General features: G+C 37.6%; 1 protein-coding gene across 3 annotated transcripts in view; it reads right to left on the reverse strand.

Moving 5' to 3' along the window:
• Positions 1–3185: 3185 nt before the first annotated feature.
• Positions 3186–21704, reverse strand: part of ccny (cyclin Y) — a 35032-nt gene continuing 16513 nt past the window's right edge. Inside the window, exons 2-11 of one of the 3 annotated variants that reach the window (XR_015106542.1) lie at positions 16274–16348; positions 12327–12361; positions 11536–11636; positions 11410–11445; positions 11243–11300; positions 10638–10757; positions 7620–7786; positions 4809–4971; positions 4172–4347; positions 3186–4060 (exon numbers count right to left, since the gene is read on the reverse strand). Coding sequence is in view for 2 of the 3 variants with exons in the window: in XM_086151571.1 (XP_086007697.1) it covers positions 4231–4347; positions 4809–4971; positions 7620–7786; positions 10638–10757; positions 11243–11300; positions 11410–11445; positions 11536–11636; positions 12327–12361; positions 16274–16348 (872 nt within the window). In the remaining variant the exon portion in view is untranslated. Of the gene's footprint in view, positions 4348–4808; positions 4972–7619; positions 7787–10637; positions 10758–11242; positions 11301–11409; positions 11446–11535; positions 11637–12326; positions 12362–16273; positions 16349–21704 lie in introns of all 3 variants that reach the window. The other 2 variants (XM_086151571.1, XM_086151572.1) reach the window with 2 other exon arrangements.

Below are 21704 nucleotides of genomic sequence, written 5' to 3' on the forward strand. Positions count from 1 at the left end.
AATGAGTCCTATGCAGTACATTTTCGTTTCCTGAGATTGTCACAGGTTTATTTGGTATTTGTATGTGTATATAACTGTTGTAACAACAGCACAATGGATGATTTCCATGAGGAGCCACAGTATTAACCTTTTTCTCCGTTTGAAGTTAAGTTTTGAGAATAAATAGAATAAAAAATAATAGACGTATAAATACAAGAGCTGAACCCCCTGACCACTGAGGGGGTCTTCAGGAGACTTGGTTCAAATGTGGGAGGGCTGTCTAATTAAATTAGTTCCAGGTGTGATTTGTCTGTTACTTTCATGTACTTCTTCATCACACTGAACTGACTTGAAGAGCAAATGCTGAATAGCAATTAAAATGCTAATACAGTCATTCAAAGCGTCCCATTGGGAACAATATAGAGGAAAGTTATTACATTATAAGCACTCCTTATTCATTTAAATGACGTTTTCTAAATGGAGGAAGGCCTGCAGTGTTACCAGTTGCACTATCGGCTTTTCAGGTGCATGGAATTCACCATAACAATAACTTATGCTTGGATGGTATTCTTTTTTTTTTGGGTGCGTGTGTTCATGTCTAGAAAATCCCAGATAAGTCAAATGCAAGCTTTATTGCAACATTTAAAAGGTTTAAAGTCTTGCACACAATTGGTTCAAAAAAAGCATTTGGGAGTATTTTTAAATTTTAATTATAATTAAAAAACAAAACAAAACAGAGTAAGCGAGAACATATAGAAATCAGTTTTGGCAAACAGAGAACAGGGGCTGAAGAAAACAACGATACATCAACAGTGACCAGGATGCAGTCCGACTTTCTGAGAGTAGCAATCAATGAAAAATATAAAGGAAAGGTTATTAATGACAACACTGAAAATTGTATTGAGTAAAATCCAAAAACTATGAAGAGCAGAAGAAAAAAAATTGGAAAGGGAAACAGAAGCAAAACTCTATGCAGAGGTAGAGTTCAGTGCACAAGGCTATGACACACCTACTGTAGTTACCAGCCATCTGGACACAGCACGTCTGGCTGTTGGAGGAAAACTTGCCAAAACTTGCCACAAATGTTGATTTGTCAGACTGGGCTGTATGCACACACATACAATTAATAAGATATGCAATCTTCAAATGACACGCATTTAAGTTTGACCTTATGACCGCTACTCAAGTCATGGTTCTCCTCACGGAAGCAGGTGATGTTCTGCCTTCTCTGAGTCAAACACAGTTGACTTCTCTGTTGTCCTTCATTTCAGTTTGGTTCCTTCTTATACCTGCTTGTGCAAGTTGGATATTTTACAAACCTTGTCCTGTGGCTTAAAAATAAGACATTAGAAATAAATAAATTTAAAAAAAGCATTAGAAAATGGTGTCTCCTTGAGGCGTTGAGAAGATGACAGTACAATTGATCGCAAGGCAAATAATTGTTTGATTGAATCTGGACATTAAATGTTCACATAGTATTTGGAAGTGTTTACAATCTGTATTCGTATTTTCGTCTTCATGCCTAAAAGGAACAGTTATTTTCAAAAATGAAAATTCAGATATTTATTAGCTCATGCAAAGATGGGTGGATTGAATTCTTTCAGAGCACAAAACATTGCTAGAGATCGCAAATAAACCATTCAGTGGTTTTATTTTACATGAGCTGAGAAAAATGCTGAAGCGAAAAATTTATACCGGAAAGAGTCTGCAAAAAAGAAGTGTCTTTTCAAGTCAGCTTCACGAATCAGGATTTTCTAGAAAGAGTGGAGAGAAGGCCTTTTGTTTTTGTGGTTGTATTATGATTAAAGGGGCGCTCACCAGTTAAGACGCAAAGTTCAAAGTTGTTTTCCTAAACAAATAAATAAAAAAATATTACACACTCACTCAGTTTCAATTATGGAAGAAATTATGTATATATATGTGTGTTACCATATGTGTGTATATATATATATATATATATATATATATATATATATATGTATATATATATATATATATACATATATATATACATATATATATACACACACACACATATATGTATACATACATATGTATCCATCTATCTATCTATCTATCTACCGATAGATAGATAGATACACACACACACACACACACACACACACACACACACACACACACACACACACACACACATAAACAATTTTCCCAGTTAGAAAAATATAAAATCTAGTTTTCTTTCATTGCACGACTGGCTCGTTGATTTGACCGATGCATGTTCTTTATTTGACCCCAATTGTTTTTGTCATCCAAATCTATCATAACAAGACGGCCATGTCCAAATATGCTTAAATCAAAATTTGTGATACAAAAAAATGAATGAGGATTTTATTAACTATCTAACTGGGTAAATTGAAAACACTGACACAAAGACAATGGTTACAGGACTCTTGAGCAATCTGGCATACAAATGCCAGTTTATGTCCTAAAATAAAACTAGCATGTTTTATGTAGATTTAGGTGTTGACCAGATACATATGTCTTATCACCAATTAGGAAGTTAAAGTATGTTTTAGCCAGAAAAAGACAGTAAGAAATCAGGTTAATGCTCCATGAATGTGCAGGGTAACCCAGAAAGAAAAGTAAATGTTGTGAGGGAAAAACATAGAATATTTATGTCCAGGACAATGCTAGAGATAGAAAAAAGTGTGAAACATGAATTGAGAAGTAAATTTATATTTGAAAGTTCGATGAAAACTATAAAGCTTTTGAAATGCTTTTTTTCCTCTTTCAATTATATGACTGATGTAACCAGTTATGCTTTTTTTCTCCTAATTGAAACCTATTTTTTCCCACCATATAATAAATGTAAACACATTGTCTTGGCAGAATGGGCTTGAAAATTAAAAAAAGATTTGTTTTGTGTTATAGCATACCATATAGAGTAAATAAGATTTTTTTTTTAAATTGACTCTTCTTTAGCGTTTAATTCTGGTTACAAGAAAGCAGATAAACATTTGAGTGGTGTCTCCCATTTCAAAATGAATGCTGAAGATTTCTTAAAACAATTCATAAAAGGAACAAGAGTCCAAACACATGTTCCATTCAACTCACATACAGTAGATACTAATCCTGTACAAATATGCACTTTATTCTTTCCTACAGAAGCCAACACTTGCTACTGTACTTAGACTATACAGAGAAAATTTAGCAAAATGTATACAATCTATTTTTTGTAAGCAGTGTTAGAGTCATCACATTTTCATTTATTAAGAATCCTCTCTTGAACGGAAAAAAAAACAACCCTGAAGAATCATAGTTATAGTGGTGTCTTCAATGCGACATTCCACTTGTGCTGTTTGTGAACAGGAAGAATTGTAAAAAATGTTGGGGAAAAATACTAGAGTTTTTCATTCCAGGAGAGAATTGTTAGAGAAGCTTATTCCAGGCACCACAGGTGGGGATAATGGCAGTGAATGAAGTACAACATAAGGTCTTCTGTATGTCTCACCTCTTCTCTTTTTAGATTCAATTTGCAGAATTCATTCGGTCAGATTACAACAGCAACCTGATTATTGCTTTTTTGTTAACAGCTATACCAGAATGAAAATGCAGGAAAATGATGAGACTCTGAAGTTTCTGCTTTAAATTTCAGAACTTATTAAAGCGCCTTCAGGTCAAACACAGACTTGTTCATCTTAAAAATTTAAGGTAAGTAGCCGTAATCTAAACAATAGATTTAGTGGGAAGGGATGCTCTGTGTACTCGATCATATCAAGTGGAACGTACATGTTTGCTGACTTGATGGCAAAAATCAACGCTGAATGGGAAAGCACGACGACAGAAAAAAAAATACCATGAACAAAGCAGAGAAGAAAATGGAGCATTTTCAATTTCCTCTGCTCCCAAAATCTCCAAAAACTGTGAGCTTGAACATGAAAATGAAAGGAATGTGCACCAGCCTCCCTCGGTCAGCCAAGTGAACCGGGTGTGATGTGTGTTGAGTTCAATGATCCCCTTTCTCTGATAGGTTCGATTTGACTTGGACTTGCGTGCAATCCTGTTTCCGCTCAGTCAACGTTGTTCAGCTGTTTGGTTCAGTGCAGTCAGAGAGACGATCCTTATGTACAACGAGAGAGGGTGCAAATTGCACTTCTTAAAGTGCCAGATCGTGTGATTTCCTGTTTAAATCAAGCAAGCAGACTCACTGATCCACAGGACTGCTGCCCACCTGCTGAGATACACAGTGCCTGACGGGTCCATCGGCTCCTCAGCTCCAAACTGTCAGTGTTAGGAAATGATAGCAGGGCACCATCGCACGGCCGCCAGGTTATCTGCACTCACAGACTGCTTCTTGGCTAGTTTCTTCAAGTCCTTGTATTTGTCGTCGCACAAGCGCGAGATAGCCTGTAAACAAAATAATACTACACTGTTATCGAGGTGGTACGTTTTTACCATTTGTTGGGAAAATATGAAATCGAAACCATGTTAATGATGTTTTTTTTTGGCATCACAGCTGTGATTAAGATAAGTAATATCTTTCTACTCAGATTTTTGTCAATTAAAAACTGCTCGTAATAAGGCCCTCTTTTAAACATCAAAACAGGAACCAGGCATTATAACTACATCCCCAGACAATAACAGTATATTTGCGAATATCCAAGTTTAGATGTTACGGATTTTAAATAGTGAAATAAATAAATAAATAATTTCACAAACAATGACATAAAATGGCTTGCCAGAAAATGAACAATGAACATCGTGGTGAACATTAACATTTGGACTATTAATATGTAATCATACCCGCAATGCAGACGATACATTAAACACAGATTCGTTTGACGTGGGCTCCAAACTGTAAACCTCACCTCTAGTTTCTGGGCTTTGTCCCTGCTGAGGGGCTCCAGGGGGAAGCTGAGGTTGTTTGCCTCAGCCAAGGAGCGCAGGTCAAAGTAATACTTGGCATAGACACTGGATGGCACGTTGATATTGAACTGCAGCAGCTCCAGAAACTGTCGCTCGAGCTCATTCCTTTGTTGAAAAAGAAATCATTGGTGTGGTGAGAGATGAGTGCAGGGAGAGGAAAAAAAAAACAAAAAAAAAACACCCGGGCCGGATTTACTAAGATTTGAAATAAAAGGATTTATTTTTTCTTCCTCCAACAGATTGGAAGATCGGGTGTTTTGCAGGTGACCCACTAAGAATTATCACCGAAAGGTGGAAACATGGTGCTGAAAGCAGGATTCATTTCACAGTCATTACTCTCAGCCTCTGTAAAGTGCAATAGATGTACTAGATTAGATTTTATCCTTCCAGGATCTTACATTGGCTTAGCTAGCATTCTTTTTTTTTACATTACATAAAAATGAGAGTACTGCGGTTATGAGATTTGAAGATCGCTGTTTGTTGTGACGCCTCACACACCGATCCGGTATTCAATTTTCCTCTTCAGTTTGCATTGTTACTTCCATGAGAAGCACTAACCAACTCTCTTTCAGAGGCTTCATTCACCTCCCACACACATTTACAAGCATGCATCAACATACAGGATAAATTTAGACTGCATGCCAGCCAAACCGCCTCATATTGCTGCTTCTTTGTATCTTACAGAGCCAGTGGTCCAGCTATTCTCATCCACTTGTTTTGTTTTTTCAAGTAGAGCCAAGGTAGAAGTGCGGTTTCATCTGCCTGTTGGGAATCAATATTGATCGTGCTAGAAAAAACTGAGGTCAAATACGATCATCGTACAGAAAAGTAGCGTATGGGAGCACAGCAGGGCCTCATGCGTGGCTTATCTCACTGGCTTATCTCACTCCAAACAGGTGAATAATAGTCACGTCTGTGGGAATTTTTGGAGGCTAAGGACATGGATATATGTACTGGTGCTGACGGAGAGTGAATGTTGCAGTCTGAATAATTCAGCCAAGATTCCTGACTGTGTGACATGGAATTGGAATGTAGTACATTATGCAGTGAAGTCCTCGAGGAGCCTGTTATCCAAGCCTGTAACTAAAACCATCATATATGTGGTTCTCAACACCTCTTAACATCAGACTGACCTGCCCATACAAGCTTCAGTTAAGGGATGTCTAGCCAGTTCCCCTCTTTATAATTGTTCTATGATTTCTCTCAATCTCAAGGTATCAATGCACATGTCATTATCTATACGTTGTGTAGAGAAATAAATCCATCATCAAGCACATGTAGGATTTGTAATGAGCACTTTATATTTTAATCAGCATCAACTGTCAATTTCAATAAATAACTGAATAAACATTACAATTCCCTATTTAAAAATGAAATAAGTCCAACTATAATTAAAAGTGTGCTGTGTTAGTCATTTGACTCGTTACACACTACCTCCGAGTTACTGACTGCTGTAAGAAGACTTTCCAAAACACTTCATGCTTGTAAAAGGATTCAAAATGAGCCAAATCAACTGCGTTACCTTTCAATGTTACATTGTCCCGTTATTAAAAAGACTTCAACTAATGATGCTTCTCTGTTGAGGGGAAAATACAGTAAAAACCCACAGTGTTCAGTCAAAAGATCAACACTGAGCTCTGCTTTCAAAGAGAAAAACAAGATGTCAGGTCTTTTCACAGCAGTTGCTGTTATTGAGTGAGAGTTGTATTGTTGTATTGTATCACAATTTGTACTGTATCATCATCAACTCAAATGATTAACAATAGTCCGTGGGAAAAATAAAAATCATTGCCATGCTTTTTCTGGGTCCTTCTGCCTCAACATTGAACTTTCCAGGATACCGCTGAATATTTTCTGAATTGTAATATGATCATCTGCACAATACAACAAATATACACAAGTTGTGTAAAATATACAAAATGTAAATATTGTTATAAAAAAAGGGTTCATGCTTCTCAAGTATATCAAATACCTGAACACTAGCCACTTAACACGGTGTTCTTTTTTCTACCCTCTTGATGGCTAATGAATGTTTCCAAAAAAAAAGTTAAAATAAATGTTGAAGGAACTATTTTGACTTTTAAAATTAATGCTGTTCAGTGGTTACACCTTTTTTTTTGGCTCTCTATATATTTTATTTATGGACCGTTGATGTGATTGTCCATATAAAACAAAATAATTCCAGAAAATTTATTCAGCCATCTATTAATTGAGTAGTAGCATTACCTTCTCTAGCATAAACTTTTCTTAGATAAAGTAAATAATCAATAATTCAATTTACCTTATTTGATTCTACTGATCCTGCTTTTCCTTTTTCAGTCAACTTGATAAAATATCATCGAACATTCATGTGACTCATCAATTGATCTCACCTGTCATGATCTCCAGATTATGTTAACACTATCATCACATCTTCTTGATCAAATTGATGTGAAATTGTTCAACATTTTCAGGCCTTTTGCCATTCACTGATTATGGGCATTTAATCTACTAATTGTGGAAAGAAACGTGCAACTTTTTAATGTTATACAAAAGGACACAATATATGCATTGTCATTCTCCAAACAGACAAAAGGAAATAATCTCAATAAACATACAAACACTTTAGAGACAAAGTTTGTAAATATTTACTAGTAAATTTCAATGCACAGCAGCCGCTAACATCTAGGATTTTAGACTTTTAAGGTGAATGTGCACAATGACGTTTGTGCACCAGTGCGTGCATCAGTGTGGGTGTGTTTGCAGTGACTCACATGTCCTCCACAGTGATATCCTTCAGAATTTGGCAGTAGTCAACGTTCCAGACCGCCTGGTCATCCCACACCTTGGATGCCAGGAGGATAGCACCTAACACTATACGCTTCCAGTTGGCAGGACAAATGTCAATCTCAGCGTAGGTCAGGAGCCTCTCCAGATACACCTTTAGACAGAAGCATAGAACATGTGAAATAACTTGAAAACATCAGCATTGTAATACAATAAATAATATAACATATAAAACACAAACATATAATCACACTAACCCTCTGAGGGATGACTTTCAAAAATCAAAAGTTTTGATGGTTTAAATTAGATGTGCACTTCTGAATTCGTCACCAATAATTGAAAGTGAGAAGTTATGGTCACATTTTCAGTGGAAGATTTCCACAAAACCATCATTAAAAACTTTTGTGTAATAGCACAGAAACATTTAACCAAAGCAGTTAGATCTTTTGCCTCAATGTTTTCTGTTGTCTGGGTTTGGAACAAACCAGAATGAGATCATCTTAAAATGGGTGGTGCAAAATTGATATTACAAGTCAAATCATGATAAACTTGGATTGGCATCATCTTATAATAAAAAGTTAAATATCTCACACATCTTTGTCATTGGCTCTAATGATGTTACTAATCAAGGAAAGCTCACAAATGCCAATAGTAATATATTATCCATTTTTCAAATGCTACAATGCAATGTCCTTTGTTGAATTTTACCCCCTGCAGAGTGATAAGCCACTGCCAACACCTCCTCCAAGAATGACACAATGTGAAGCTGTGAAATTATTCCTCCCTGAGCTCTCACTCAACAACCCTTCTCTTCCATGCCTGTCTTAGCATTTCCATCTCCGTCTTCAGATCCATCTCAGCCCACAAGCCCGCAGGCAGCCTTTGCAGCAGTTTCAAATGCAAAAACAAGCTAGCGCTTTTCAATCCACTCATTACCCCTTTGTCGGGAGTCTGAGACAATGTATTCTCTCCGATTTTTCTGGAAAGGATGAAAGCTGTGGCGATTTGATGCAGGAAGAAAACTGTCTTTTCTTCTTTTTTTTATGTTATCAAACAAAGTTCTGCCTTTATGGATTTTCTGCGAGTTCTCCAGTTTCCTCATGACAAAGACAAACAGCAAGCATCAACTAAAGAAAAATAAAATTCAAATTTAAAATTCAAGGTCTGACTCCTGGAAATGAACATGTTTCTACCATGTGACTATCAATAAATTTCTTTTATATACACCTGCAATAATACATTCCTCACAACCAGAAGGTAGCAATGACAGATGTAATTCAAATTACTGAGAAGAATGTGTTAATTCGAATGACATTTGTGCTTCAATAAAAACATGTTCTGAAGCCAGACCTTCTCAAAATGTAAAGCATCCTCACAAAAGTTTGCCTTAAAAAATAAAAATGGGAATATTGAAGGGGGAAAGGATTGGGGTTGTTTGCTAACACTGTACATACTGTACATATGTCCATTCATGTCAATAAAATTTACTTAATGTTAGGTTTTGCAACACACGGAGACCAAGGAGCTTCACTGTGAGTGCCGAGATTTCCACAACTCTGCTCCTCTGGCTCTGCACGAAATATTAGGGCCCAATCTTTGTTTTATTTCCAAAGTGTTGTTAACACTGAAACAAAATGACCTCTATCCTCTGACCTCTAAGTGCAATTTATATCCAATTTCATTTTTATTTCAAATTTAGTGTTTATGATATTACGACGTCAATTTCCAAAACCTTGTAAGGACAAAAGTGGTAAAAAAAAAACAAAAAAAAAAAACACCAGCTCACCAGTAGAATAATTACAATATGTCTGAGACTGTGCAGTGACACAACTTTCAGTATTTAAGGGTTTGGATATCAAAGCAGAAAACAGGACAGACCACTGTCACAAAGTAGCAGGTAATTTGCAACAGGTTGCTGGTCATCCACAAGATGATCATTAGCCTCTAATTGCGTCACAGTAAGTGCAGTTTCTGTTGGAACACGTGAAAGTGAGGCTGCGAAAATTAAAGCAGGCGGGGTTGACCAGTCGAAGAGCAGAGATCAAGTGGCCAATTACACAAATCATGCTGAGTTTGGGCGATGTGAACACATCTCTGTTGTGGCCCAAACCTTGCCAGCAGACCCCTCCAATTTATTCATCCAGCAGTGGGGAAACTCTGAAGAAAGCAACCATGAAATGACAGATGGGCACACACCGAGGGATCCAAACCCAGCTGCAGAGAGAGGGAGAACTATTAAAAGAGGCACATGTAGCTTTTGTGCAACCAGACAAAACCCAAAAGGATAATTTCATGTGTCTAAGGTCAAGATTACAAAGTGAGGGAAAATACTTGATGTCTATCTCAAGTATCATCTGCAACAATCAGATAGAGATAAATGCATGCACTAAGAAAGGAGGGTAGAGTCTCTTGTTTGAGATCACAGCAGGAAGCCAGGGCAGGATGGGTTTGTTTCTAAATAACAGCATGATTGGCCACGGTTTCACACATGTTTCAATGCTGGCCTAGCTCCAAATCACTGCCACCAATCATCATGAGAAAACCTTTAATTGAATACAGCCAAGACTTCTGACCAACCTTGTGTATTTTGCTCAATCCCACATAATAACACCAGACCATCAACAATACATTGGGCTATCCATTTACCTTGTAAAAGTTTCCAGATAATGGAACAGAACAAGACTACCTTATTTGACATATGGCTGTCATATTGTGCACTGCCACATTCCTACTGTCAAAGCAATGAAGTTACTTTTAAACCATCTCTGAGGAAACTCCTCGAATGAGCCTTATCTAAATATCAAAAGGACCAAAATGACCAAGGAGGCAGTACATGACACTAGGACAGAAACATCTGACATTAACACACACACACACACACACACACACACACACACACACACACACACACACACACACACACACACACACACACACACACACACACACACACACACACACACACACACACACACACACACACACACACACACTTGTGCACTCACCAGTGTAACAATGGCACATTCTGCGGTGAGCTGTGCTGCACTGAACAGTGTCCTGACAAATCGGTAGATCTGTTTCTGCTCTGGGTCATGTTTGTCATAATCAGAGGGAACCTCTGACTTCTGTAATGTAAACAGCACAACCCATGACTGCGAGCAAGATTAAAAATATATAGCTCTCTTAAAAGAAAAAAAAACAGTGATTTTATCTTTTAAAAATCATCATTTTGGTTACATTTAGGAAGCATTTTAGTTTTCTGTCTCTTTACATGTACTTTATCTTTCCATCTGTACTACAGTTTTGACAAAACAGAAACAAATAACTAACCTTCAATAAAGCGAGTTCTGCTTAATCTGCTTAATAAAGCGAGTTCTGCTTAATTATTTTCAAAAGGAGCAATCATTGAGTATCAAATGTTTTAACCCACACAATTTCAGAGTGGAAAATCCATGGTGAGAGAAATTAATAAGCTGACCCCCAAAAATCAACATTTGATTCATGTGGGCTTATTTGCTGTTTGTAAGCCTGCCTGGTTTGTGTTCCTTTATAAACCACAACAGCCCTGCACCTCCCCTAAAGGGAAATGTATCTCCACTTAGTGTCTTACCGAGAGGGGATGCAGCTTTTCATCAAAAATGTCTAATAACATTCTTCCATCAAGCTCTCTGGAATGACAAACATACAACGTATGTTACATATATCCGACTCAAATTCAGGATGTAAATTCAAAATCGTGAGAGGAAAACAAATGATAATATGAGTGATAATGACTACCTGTTCTTTATGTGGTAGAAAATTGCAAGGGACACGCTGTAAAGAAAAAAAAAACAGAAACATTAGAAATTAATAGCAGATTAAATATTAGAGGCTGAATGATTTTGATTTCTGTCATGATGTTACCATTTGATGGTGTATTTGAGGTTAGGCTGGCTGACGGTGCTGTCATCAAGGAATATGGTGGAACATGAACTGTACTTCCGCCTCACTTGGCCTGAATAATGCTGTTAATACACAATCGCACACATGAATGCCAACCTATATATCAGTCAAGGTGGTCCAGCTCCACAGCAGTGAAAAATAGCTAACCTTAAGTCCCCAACACAAATTATGTCAAATCTGTCAGGGTTTGATTTGATCAGATAAACACTGGGAAAGGTAGATAATTAAACTCTCTTTCTTGCAAGTAAATTCAATTTAATGCATTTCTTGAAAGATTTTGTAATTATTTCTCCAGGTAAAAACTGAATTGACTTTTGATTTTCATCTATGTGTTATTTTTTTCAGAAGTGTTGATACATTTATTTCACACAGCTTCTTGGATTTCATGACATTAAAATTGAATAAAAATGGCACATTCGTAATTCTGGAGCAGAAGGAATCATTAATGGTGTTATGTAGTACAGCCACAATGCATTTGTGTAATTACAACAAATACCTTCCAGAATAAACAGTTATGGGTCTTAGCGCATACACACAATGTGAGTGTGAGGAGTTTATAAGTGAGAATACACAGTTACCTTGTGACACATGACTTGTACTCTTGGGTGTTAATTTAAACAAAGGCAGCAAAAATGACTGCATGTACATACTCAGATTTGTGTAACAAAGCCAAATAACAAAATGCACTGATGTGAAATAACCCCCAAACCCCATGAGATCTGAATAAGCAGTTTCTATTGTCATGTACTCACATGATTGACGTAAAGGCTCTTCCTTTTTTCTCGAACTGCAAAGAAAAATGGAGAGACAGGAGTCAGTGTGGGAGCAACATGTGTAGTTACATATCCCTTAGAGACAGGGGGCAGCATTTATCCATACTTTCTACTCTTCAAACAAGAAACTGGGCCTTCTCCCTTCAGGGGTTGCCACAGCAAATCAGCATCCTAACCCCTTCACCTTTTTCTCGCACATCAACTAACTTCTTTTTGGTCTTCCTATAGGCCTCCTGCCTGGCAGTTCCAACCTCAGCATCCTTCCACCAATATATTCACTATCCCTCCTGTGTACATGACTGAACCATCTCGGTTTGGCTTCTCTGACCTTCTTTCAAAATCATTCGACATGTGCTGTCCCTCTGATGGACTCATTCCTGAGTTCCTGTGGGTTGCTCCCTAAGATATCCTCAACATCTTTATCTCTAGTAGTCTTTTCCTCAGTGCCTCTGTCTCTAAACCATACAGCATCGCTGATCTCACCACTATATATGGTAGAATTTTGGTAAATATTAGAATAACAGCATAACAAAGGCTTGGAAATGACTTTCTCCACAACGTAATTTTTTATTCTTACTAAGTTCAGTTACTATAAAGCCAATTGGCAAGTTCCAAAAAAATTATTTCATTATATCTTGCTGCATTCCATCACCCCTAATGGGAATCTCAAAATAAGGTAAGATTCTATCTTGATGTATCCCATGTATGATGTACATGCCAATATACTGCAAATCAATTCAAGCTACTTAAGTTCAATTATTGTTTGAATTGTAAAATTACTGTAAACAATCCACTCAGATTAAATAATGATTTAAATAGAATATATATATCTGATCTTTTAAACATTAATGAATAAAACGTATGATAGAAATGGGTACCGGTGAAATCTTCCATCAATTTCTTGCAATGCTTCCAAATTTCTTGCTCCTATGGGTCAACTCTGATCATTTAAGGTCAATGTTGATCATTCTAATCCTTAAGATCTACAACAATTTGGCATATTATTGAACAATCTTTCTGATTTCCTGGTTATCTCTTAATTTTCTTTATCCTTTTTTGCTTTTGTAATGTTGTGTTTGATTAAGAATGTGGGTTGCTCGTAATTTTTTCCCAAGATTTTGGAAAAATCTAAAAAAAGAAATGGATGACAGAAGAAAAATCATGCAGATTATAGAAGCCAGAGTATGATATAAAAAAAAATTGTGGCGGTAATATAAAAATGAATATATTTCCCAGCCCCAAATCAAACACAACTACCATGTAATCAAATTTGATTTTAGGTTTGTTGTTTTTGCAGTCTACGAGTGTGTGAGTGAGTGAGTGAGTGAGTGAGTGAGTGAGTGAGTGAGTGAGTGAGTGAGTGAGTGAGTGAGTGAGTGAGTGAGGTCATTTTCAATTCCAATCCTGCTTTATGGATATGATGTTTTTTTTAGTTTTATACCGCTCAGTTTGCTTTAAAAAGTGCCATGTTGTATTTTTGCTCAATGTAGCAAAAACACATAAGTGCAGCTGGGCGCATGAGACCATGTCTGTTTCTGTCATTCCGATGTAGGATAACACACAAGGGGGAGCCAGGACTGCTGGCGAAGCAATTGTGCACACATGAACGCACAAAAACGTACAAACACCAACACACAGGAGCGACAGTCAATTGTCTGGCACGTCTCTGACAGGATCACTCACACTGATACATATCCTTTCCGTATGGTCAATTATAACTTTGTGAGGAAAAAAAACAAAAAACATCTAATCTACAGAAAAACCTGACATAGTCCAACATATGTTTAATCATTTGAATACTCATGCATTCACACTGCTCCCCAACCAGGTGTTAACATCTTAAAGAGACACTGATAGGTGATCAGTTTGAGACCAAATTTAAGGCTGTTCAGGAAGAATGGCCTTGATTTTTTTAAGAAGTGACGACACTAAGTGTCAATGCACACACTGATGTACCATCAAATCCGCTTAACCAGCAAGTCTGAGAAGACATACCCTAACTCGGATTTAACAGTTGCATTTTATTATTTACACAGTGGTACCTACAGAGAGATATTCCAAACATCGATAACTCTATCCAGTCTGAATGAACCTGTCCCCCTCTTAATTTCTGCTGGATGCTAAGACTCCCTCCTCCTCTCTAATACACTCCGTACCGTCGATATTTTGTCATTCCCCTAAAATAATTAGATGAGAAGTTTCAATGTTGGCTGATGCAATCCTACAAAGAAAGATAAAATAATATTTAAAACTTAAAGATATAAATTATATTCTCTTCTCATAACTGTATACTGTCTTGAGTAAATATGTCATGTGAGAACTACTATATGTATTGAGTCTTTGTAAACAAAGCAATTGCACACACACACGCACGCACACGCACACGCACACGCACACGCACACGCACACGCACACGCACACACCATGATAAATAGTGAGTAAAGCAAGCGAATACAGCTTGGGGCAAAGGATTTCAAAGTGCAAACCAAACACCAAGTAAAATTTGTTTTTTTGACAAGACACATTTATGTGTACCTCTTGTTAGCCTCAGCAACTGAAAGCATAAAAGTCCAGGGTTGCTGACAGAAATTCCCTGAATGTAGAATATATGAATAACATTTCGTATTATTAGAGGAATTAATCATTTACCAGAACACACTGGCTACAGCCTTAGCCATCTGTTGCAACTCATCAGGTCTTGCTCACTTTTTTCTATTATATTATTCGAAACATGCAACTTGTACTATGCATGTAATATGCTGACAAAACAATGCAGTAAAAAGGTTAATAATATAGCATCAAACTCTAATATCAGATCAATAAATTAACCTACAGTATAAAACCTCCTCAGATGACACAGCTATTCCAGTGTGTGCAAATAGCACAATATTAAGCTTCTTATCGTCACGGAAAAGAGATTATGTCGAAACTGAAATGATAATCTGGAAATCCATCACATTTCTGATGATTAAAATGCGGTATTCCTGCCACTCTGAAGGCTCTTGCCACCCAAAAGACCTTTCTCTGCAAAATATCACATTGAAGATGATCAAACTCCCCTCAAAACCACATTCTGCATCCTTAAATGAGAGGGTCTAATTTTGTAAATCTGCCACAAAGAAACCCTTTCTTTACTGCAAGGCAGAAGTTTACTTTATAGTAGAAAGAATGAAAGATAGAGATGCGGATTGTACACTACAGATAAAAAGGTTCTGTGTTATCAGGGGTTCAGGCACAAACATAGGAGGATGAGATGCCACTTTTTCAATATATATGACAAAAGCTGCTAAGTGTAAAAAAAAAAGAAACTACAATAATCCTTAAGAGGATTTTTATTACGTGTTTTAATATCACAATAAGTTTGCGATATTTTTCCACAAAATTCTTGCTAATGTCCAGATTATTTCTTCCTCATTTTCAAGTCTCATATATAGAGTGCAATTAGGAGTTAAGTAATTTCTTGATTAATTTGACACTAGCCTCAAGGAAATTTCCATCTGTTTCTTATTATTCAAAACCCCTTTTTTAAGGTATCTTGTGTTTTTAAGAAGACGTTCTTGCAGAATCTTAATTAACTTTCTTCTATTGTATTGCTGATTTCTTGCTTTTTTTTTTTGTTATTCTTCGGCCTTTTCTAATTAAATCTTGGGTAATTTCTTGCTAAATGCAGAGAATCTGGCTGGTAATCAAAAATGTTGGAATTCTTACAACCCAAAAACAAATGTCAAAATGTAAAATTATATATTACAATTTTCTGAACTGAAAACAAGCAAAAGTCATACCATACCACAATTTAAGGATATTCAATGCAGTTGGCTGACCCCTATTATCCCTTCAATGGACATTCATCATTCAACTTTTTTCAGTATGGGCTAAATACAGTAAAGGTGAAGAAATACACTGTGCACTCATGCAGCAGAACTCACCATCAGTCTGGGACTTGCTTAGGAAGATGGTGCTCGCTCGAGGGTGATCCGAGGGATTGTACTCCATAGGCAGATCTGAAAATAAGCAACAGAAGAAAAAAACAGTCTTACCAAACTTGTGACCATTACTGTGATAACGGTGGTAAACACAGCCGCACTGATAGATTTGCTTTAGAACGCTGTCTACACATATATCAAACTCAAATAAACCAAAGTTTACACTTTACACCTGAGCCTGGTTTCAAATCAAATTTCACTGTCTAACAACACGTTTAGCTTCATTAGGGCAGATGTTGTTGCTCCATTTGGCAAAGATAAGTGACAAAAACTACTTTGTAACACCTCCACTGCCTCTCATCCAGGATGATGGAAGAAGAGCCTATAGTCAACAAGGAAGTCAGAATCAATTCAGATGTTCGGAAAAAGGTTCTTACGGGCACAAACAACAGCCAGGGACGAGTCTCAAACAGTAGTAAATACAAAATGCAATTACTTACATATTCTTTATTTCCTTCCCTTAAAAGTGTACATGAAACCACTGATGGCTTAATATCAGATTTGTTTTTCTTCCTTGTATTTCTCATTCAGATCCCACCCAGCTATACAAACTTGCGTGCTTTGAGGTAGCAATGAATTTATTGGTACACGTTTCATGTCACAGATCTTTGCCAGACAAAAAAATAAGGCAGAAATTAGAGAATCATAGTTTACTACTTGGTATAATGACTTTACGGCAGCTCCTTTCGATGACCACTAAGTGAGGTAGCATAATATCTTAATCAAGCTAAAACATTTGTTGATTTAATAATCTTTCTCCTGTACTAGCCCAAATTTACCTTTAGGTCACTGAAATCTAAGCTGTGATGGGTAAAAGGAGGACCTACATCAATCACAATCCCAAAAAAGATGGTTGGGAAAACCAGACTAACACTTTGACGCTCAAGCATCGGACACTGGAGACATGTTCAGCTGCCTTCCAGTTTCTTCATTGATGTAAATGAAACAGGAAAGGCCAGAAAGACCAACACCCAGAGACAATAGGAGAAAGACATACATTGTTACTGCAAGGTAGGGGGCCAATAATTGAAGCGCAAAAGAGTAGAAACTGATATAAAGCGGGTAATATAACAAAAAAAGAAAAAGAAAAGAAATACAATCAAGTAAATGGAAAAAAAAAACTGGAAATAAAGACATGAAAAGAAAAGAGACATTGAAATTTGAATGGTATATGAACGGAACTGACTGGATGAAGATGAGGCTACAGTTTGACAACCTTCTGTTGTGACCAAAGCTTTTTCAACTACTGTCTTTTTTGTTTGATAGTCGCTTAAAGAGCGTCGACATGCACGCACACACATCCTCCCCTGGTGTTGGAGGAAGTGACGCACAATCACTGCATATAAGTGGCCTCTGGGATAAGCCAAAGAGCAGCAAAGGACAAATGAAGGTGGGTAAAATAAAAATGGGAAATTCTAAGATGAGAGAGAAAATAATTTGAGACTTTCCTTGCAATACTGCATAACTGATAACTTACAAGATAATTTCATCATTTATCCTACCGTTAAGCAGAATGAAACCTTTTTTAAGAATATCCAAAGTATTAAGGGTATACCCATCTCATGGGATGTTATTTGTTGACCTTTGGCACAAGTCCAGCCTCCTCGTTTTTTTCTCCAACCTGGGCTGGTCGGAAGCACTGAGCTTCCTGCCTTTCAGGAATTGGAGAGGAAATGAGGTAAGGGGTGGTAATGATTATACATTGTTAGAGAGGGGACAGAACAAAGGATGGAAGGAGTAGGTCAGTCTGTGGTATAAAGACACGCCTGGTTGGATTTCTTAAAAACCAAGTCTTATTGAAACTGCATAGAAGATAATTATACAAACAGCAAAGCACAGTCAGTCTTTAGATGCTTCACTCAACAAGACACTGGAGACGTTTCTCCAGTTTTTGTGCAAAAACCAGTGCAAAGTAATGATAATGCCTTTTATTAAAGGCGCCTTACTCAACATAAAGCCAAATTCAATGAAAACATAGTTGGCAGTCTGCTCACAGGTTACCCAAAACCCAGACCAACCGTGATGCAGGTCAGATGTCTTTCTCTCATATTGGATTTATCAATACAGATAATAGAATGACATTTCATGGAAATGTGTCTTCTTTTACATGTCTTTCTTAATTTTCATCCAATTTCAGATCAGTTGCAACATGCAGACAGCCCTGATCCTATGGAAGTTGAAATCATATGCAAATAGCAAGTAATTGGCTCATATTGTCTGTAATTGGAAGACTGGTATATATCGTCCCTACTCTTGAAAAGTTTGGGGGGAAATCACACTAAATCGAAGACAAGAAAGTCAGCCGTTTTCCGGGAAGAAGTGCAATACTTGGGCAGCAACAAATCAATGCCGCTTGTGCCAGTTCCCCTTTGGTAAATGGGCATCAGACAGCCCGGCATGTTCCTAACTTCTATTTAAAGCCACGCAGGGTTTTTCCAGCCTCAGAATGAAGCACAACCATACTGATTTCAATGTTACACTTCTTAATTTGAACAGAGATACTAGAACCTTGTAAGAAAAGTCCAGATGCTATGGTTGCTATGAGTGTACAGACTGGGAGATGTTTAGGGAATCCTGTGTGAACACTGACACTCTTACAGATGCTGTCAGTTTTTATGTTTCCTTGTGTGTAGATAAGGTCATTCCTGAAAAAACTGTAATAGTGTATCCAAATAGTAAGCTATTGTTGATGAAAACACTACCGCACTGCTATTCAGGAAAAGAAGAGAACTTTCAAATCAAAAAATGGAAGACAAAACATGAAATTTCAATCCCAAAGCAGAGCTACAAAGGTTTGACACAGCCACTTTTAAGGATTTCAATTTAGAACCTAAAAAAACTACCAAAAGTGTTGTGGCCCAGCACTCTTTGATTTCCATGCTATAGTAGATACCTTAAGAAAATCGAAGAGCCCCAGGTCAGATAACACAGAGGGGTCATACCCACTCACTTCATGTGCTGAACAACTTGGTCCAATAATCATATTTCCAAAAGAACCCCCTCATTGTAGCCGAATGAAGCTGCTGACAGAGCTCACGTGTGCTGCTAGTTTTAATAGACGACTAAAGCCAAACACAGTTAGTCTACAATGAACAGCTCATGTGAAAAAGTCAAGCTCCTCACAAGTGACACTCCCTCTCTGTTAGCATAGCAACACGCAAGCAAACAACTTTTGCCGTCTCTTGGCGTCTCTCTTTGTCTTCATATTTAAGCTTATTTTGACTTCTGTCTTCAGCGTTATCCTCCTACCTCACATCTCTCTTGGGTTCAAATGAGAAGGATTGCACAGATTACATAATTTTACACCGTAGGGTGAAATCAATGAGACACCACCCAGGTCAACCTCCTGACACCACTACCTAGACAACATAGAAACGTACACAGCTATGGCAGCCTGCGAGTGACTGTCTTTTTACAATTTTTGGGATTCCTTTGAACTTATACTGAGCCAACAGAGTTCCAAAAATCTGGAGAAAAGAACAGTCGTCCAAAGGTCCTGAATGATCCAATTGCTTTGACTTCACTGGTGATAAAAAAAAACGTGAAAAATGAATGAAAAAAACTGCACCTTATAAAAAGACAGAACGTCTTAGACCCAAGATAATTTGCTTTTCGGGCCAGGCGAGGGGTAGAGGATGCTACAGCCACTCTGAAACTCAAGCACCATGAGGGTAGCAACACACTCTGGGAGCTCTGACATTAATGTGTTTATGGTGTATGATACCCCGCTGAATGCTCCATGGAAAGCAGAAAGTGTTTTCTATTTATTTGGCCGTAGTATTTATTATTATTTTTATTTTACATAGATACGTCATGCAGGGAAACTTAACAGCAAGTGTACAGACTTGTATGTTTTCTTCATCCATTGGGTGCCCAAGGTGGTCTGTCATTGTGTACTTTATGTCGTTTTGTCCTATGTTGTCTATTGATCTCTTGTCGCAAACAGAATCGCCCTTAAGGAACAGTAAAAGCTTTAAGTAGGTACGTAACTAAGATGAACTAAGTACATATGTCTTGTAATCTGTTTTAGGAAACCATGAGATTATGCATTCATGTGTGCACATGTACTATGCCTTGATCTGTTTTTTTGAAATATCTAATAATATTACTGACAAAGAAAAAGTAGCTACACTACTTTCCACATACAGTAAACTTAACAAGAACCCCTGTGGCACGAAGACTAAAAGACCAAATTACCACTATAGTGCCAGAAGCAGGGTTACAAATGACAGAAATCCTACGTCCGCAATACTACTTATCAAACTGTCTAATCTGTCCGGGAGAAGGCAGTGGCAGTGATTGTATGCAAATGTAAATAATTTCCCATTATTCACTGGGGCAGATCTGAACCATAAACACATATGAAGATGGTCTTACCCAAGTACTCCATGCATAACAGTAATAACAATAAATCTTACAAGTGCCATGCTTCAGATGCCAAGAGTGATACTTTGGAAAAGCATAGCCTTTTCATGGCATTTCTATGACCTATTGCTGAACCCATTTCTGAATGGAGCCTCTGGAACATTACCGCTGGATCCAGAGCGGTGACTTCACAAACATCTTCTTAAGCAGAGGATGGAATGTTCCAAGGGAAGTTAAATGTGTTTAATCAGAATCAGAACCCCCTTAATTGCCAAATGTGCAATGTAAACTGGACAAGACACAGCTTCCACTTTGCCAGCGTTTGGTTTATTTTAACATGAGATATTGTTATTATTAATATCAAGGTGGAGGTGGGACTCCATCAGGGATCAGCTCTGAGCCCCTTCTTGTTCGCAATGGTGATGGATAGGCTGACAGATGAGGTTAGACAGGAATCCCCATGGACCATGATATTTGCGGATGACATTGTGATCTGTAGTGAGAGCAGACAACAGGTAGAGGAAAATCTAGAGAGGTGGAAGTATGCTCTGGAAAGGAGAGGAATGAAAGTTAGTCGCAGCAAAACAGAATATATGTGTGTGAATGAGAGGAACTCAGGTGGAACGGTGAGGCTACAGGGAGTGGAAATCAAGAAGCTGGAGGATTTCAGGTACTTAGGGTCAACAGTCCAGTGCAACGGAGAGTGTGGAAAAGAGGTGAAGAGACGGGTCCAAGCAGGTTGGAATGGGTGGAGAAAAGTGTCAGGGGTACTATGTGATAGAAGACTTTCAGCCAGAATAAAAGGAAAGGTGTACAAGACAGTGGTGAGACCAGCGATGATGTATGGACTAGAAACTGTTACAATGACGAAAAGATAGGAGGCAGAGCTAGAGGTTGCAGAGATGAAGATGTTGAGGTTCTCTTTGGGAGTGACCAGGATGGATAGGATCAGGAATGAGTCTTTCAGAGGAACAGCTTATGTTAGGTGTTTTGGAGAGAGGGTCAGAGA

This window comes from Fistularia commersonii, chromosome 8 (genome assembly GCF_037954325.1).
Source record: "Fistularia commersonii isolate RoL2024-O1a breed Wild chromosome 8, RoL_Fcom_v1.0, whole genome shotgun sequence".
NCBI classification, from domain to species: Eukaryota; Metazoa; Chordata; class Actinopteri; order Syngnathiformes; family Fistulariidae; genus Fistularia; species Fistularia commersonii.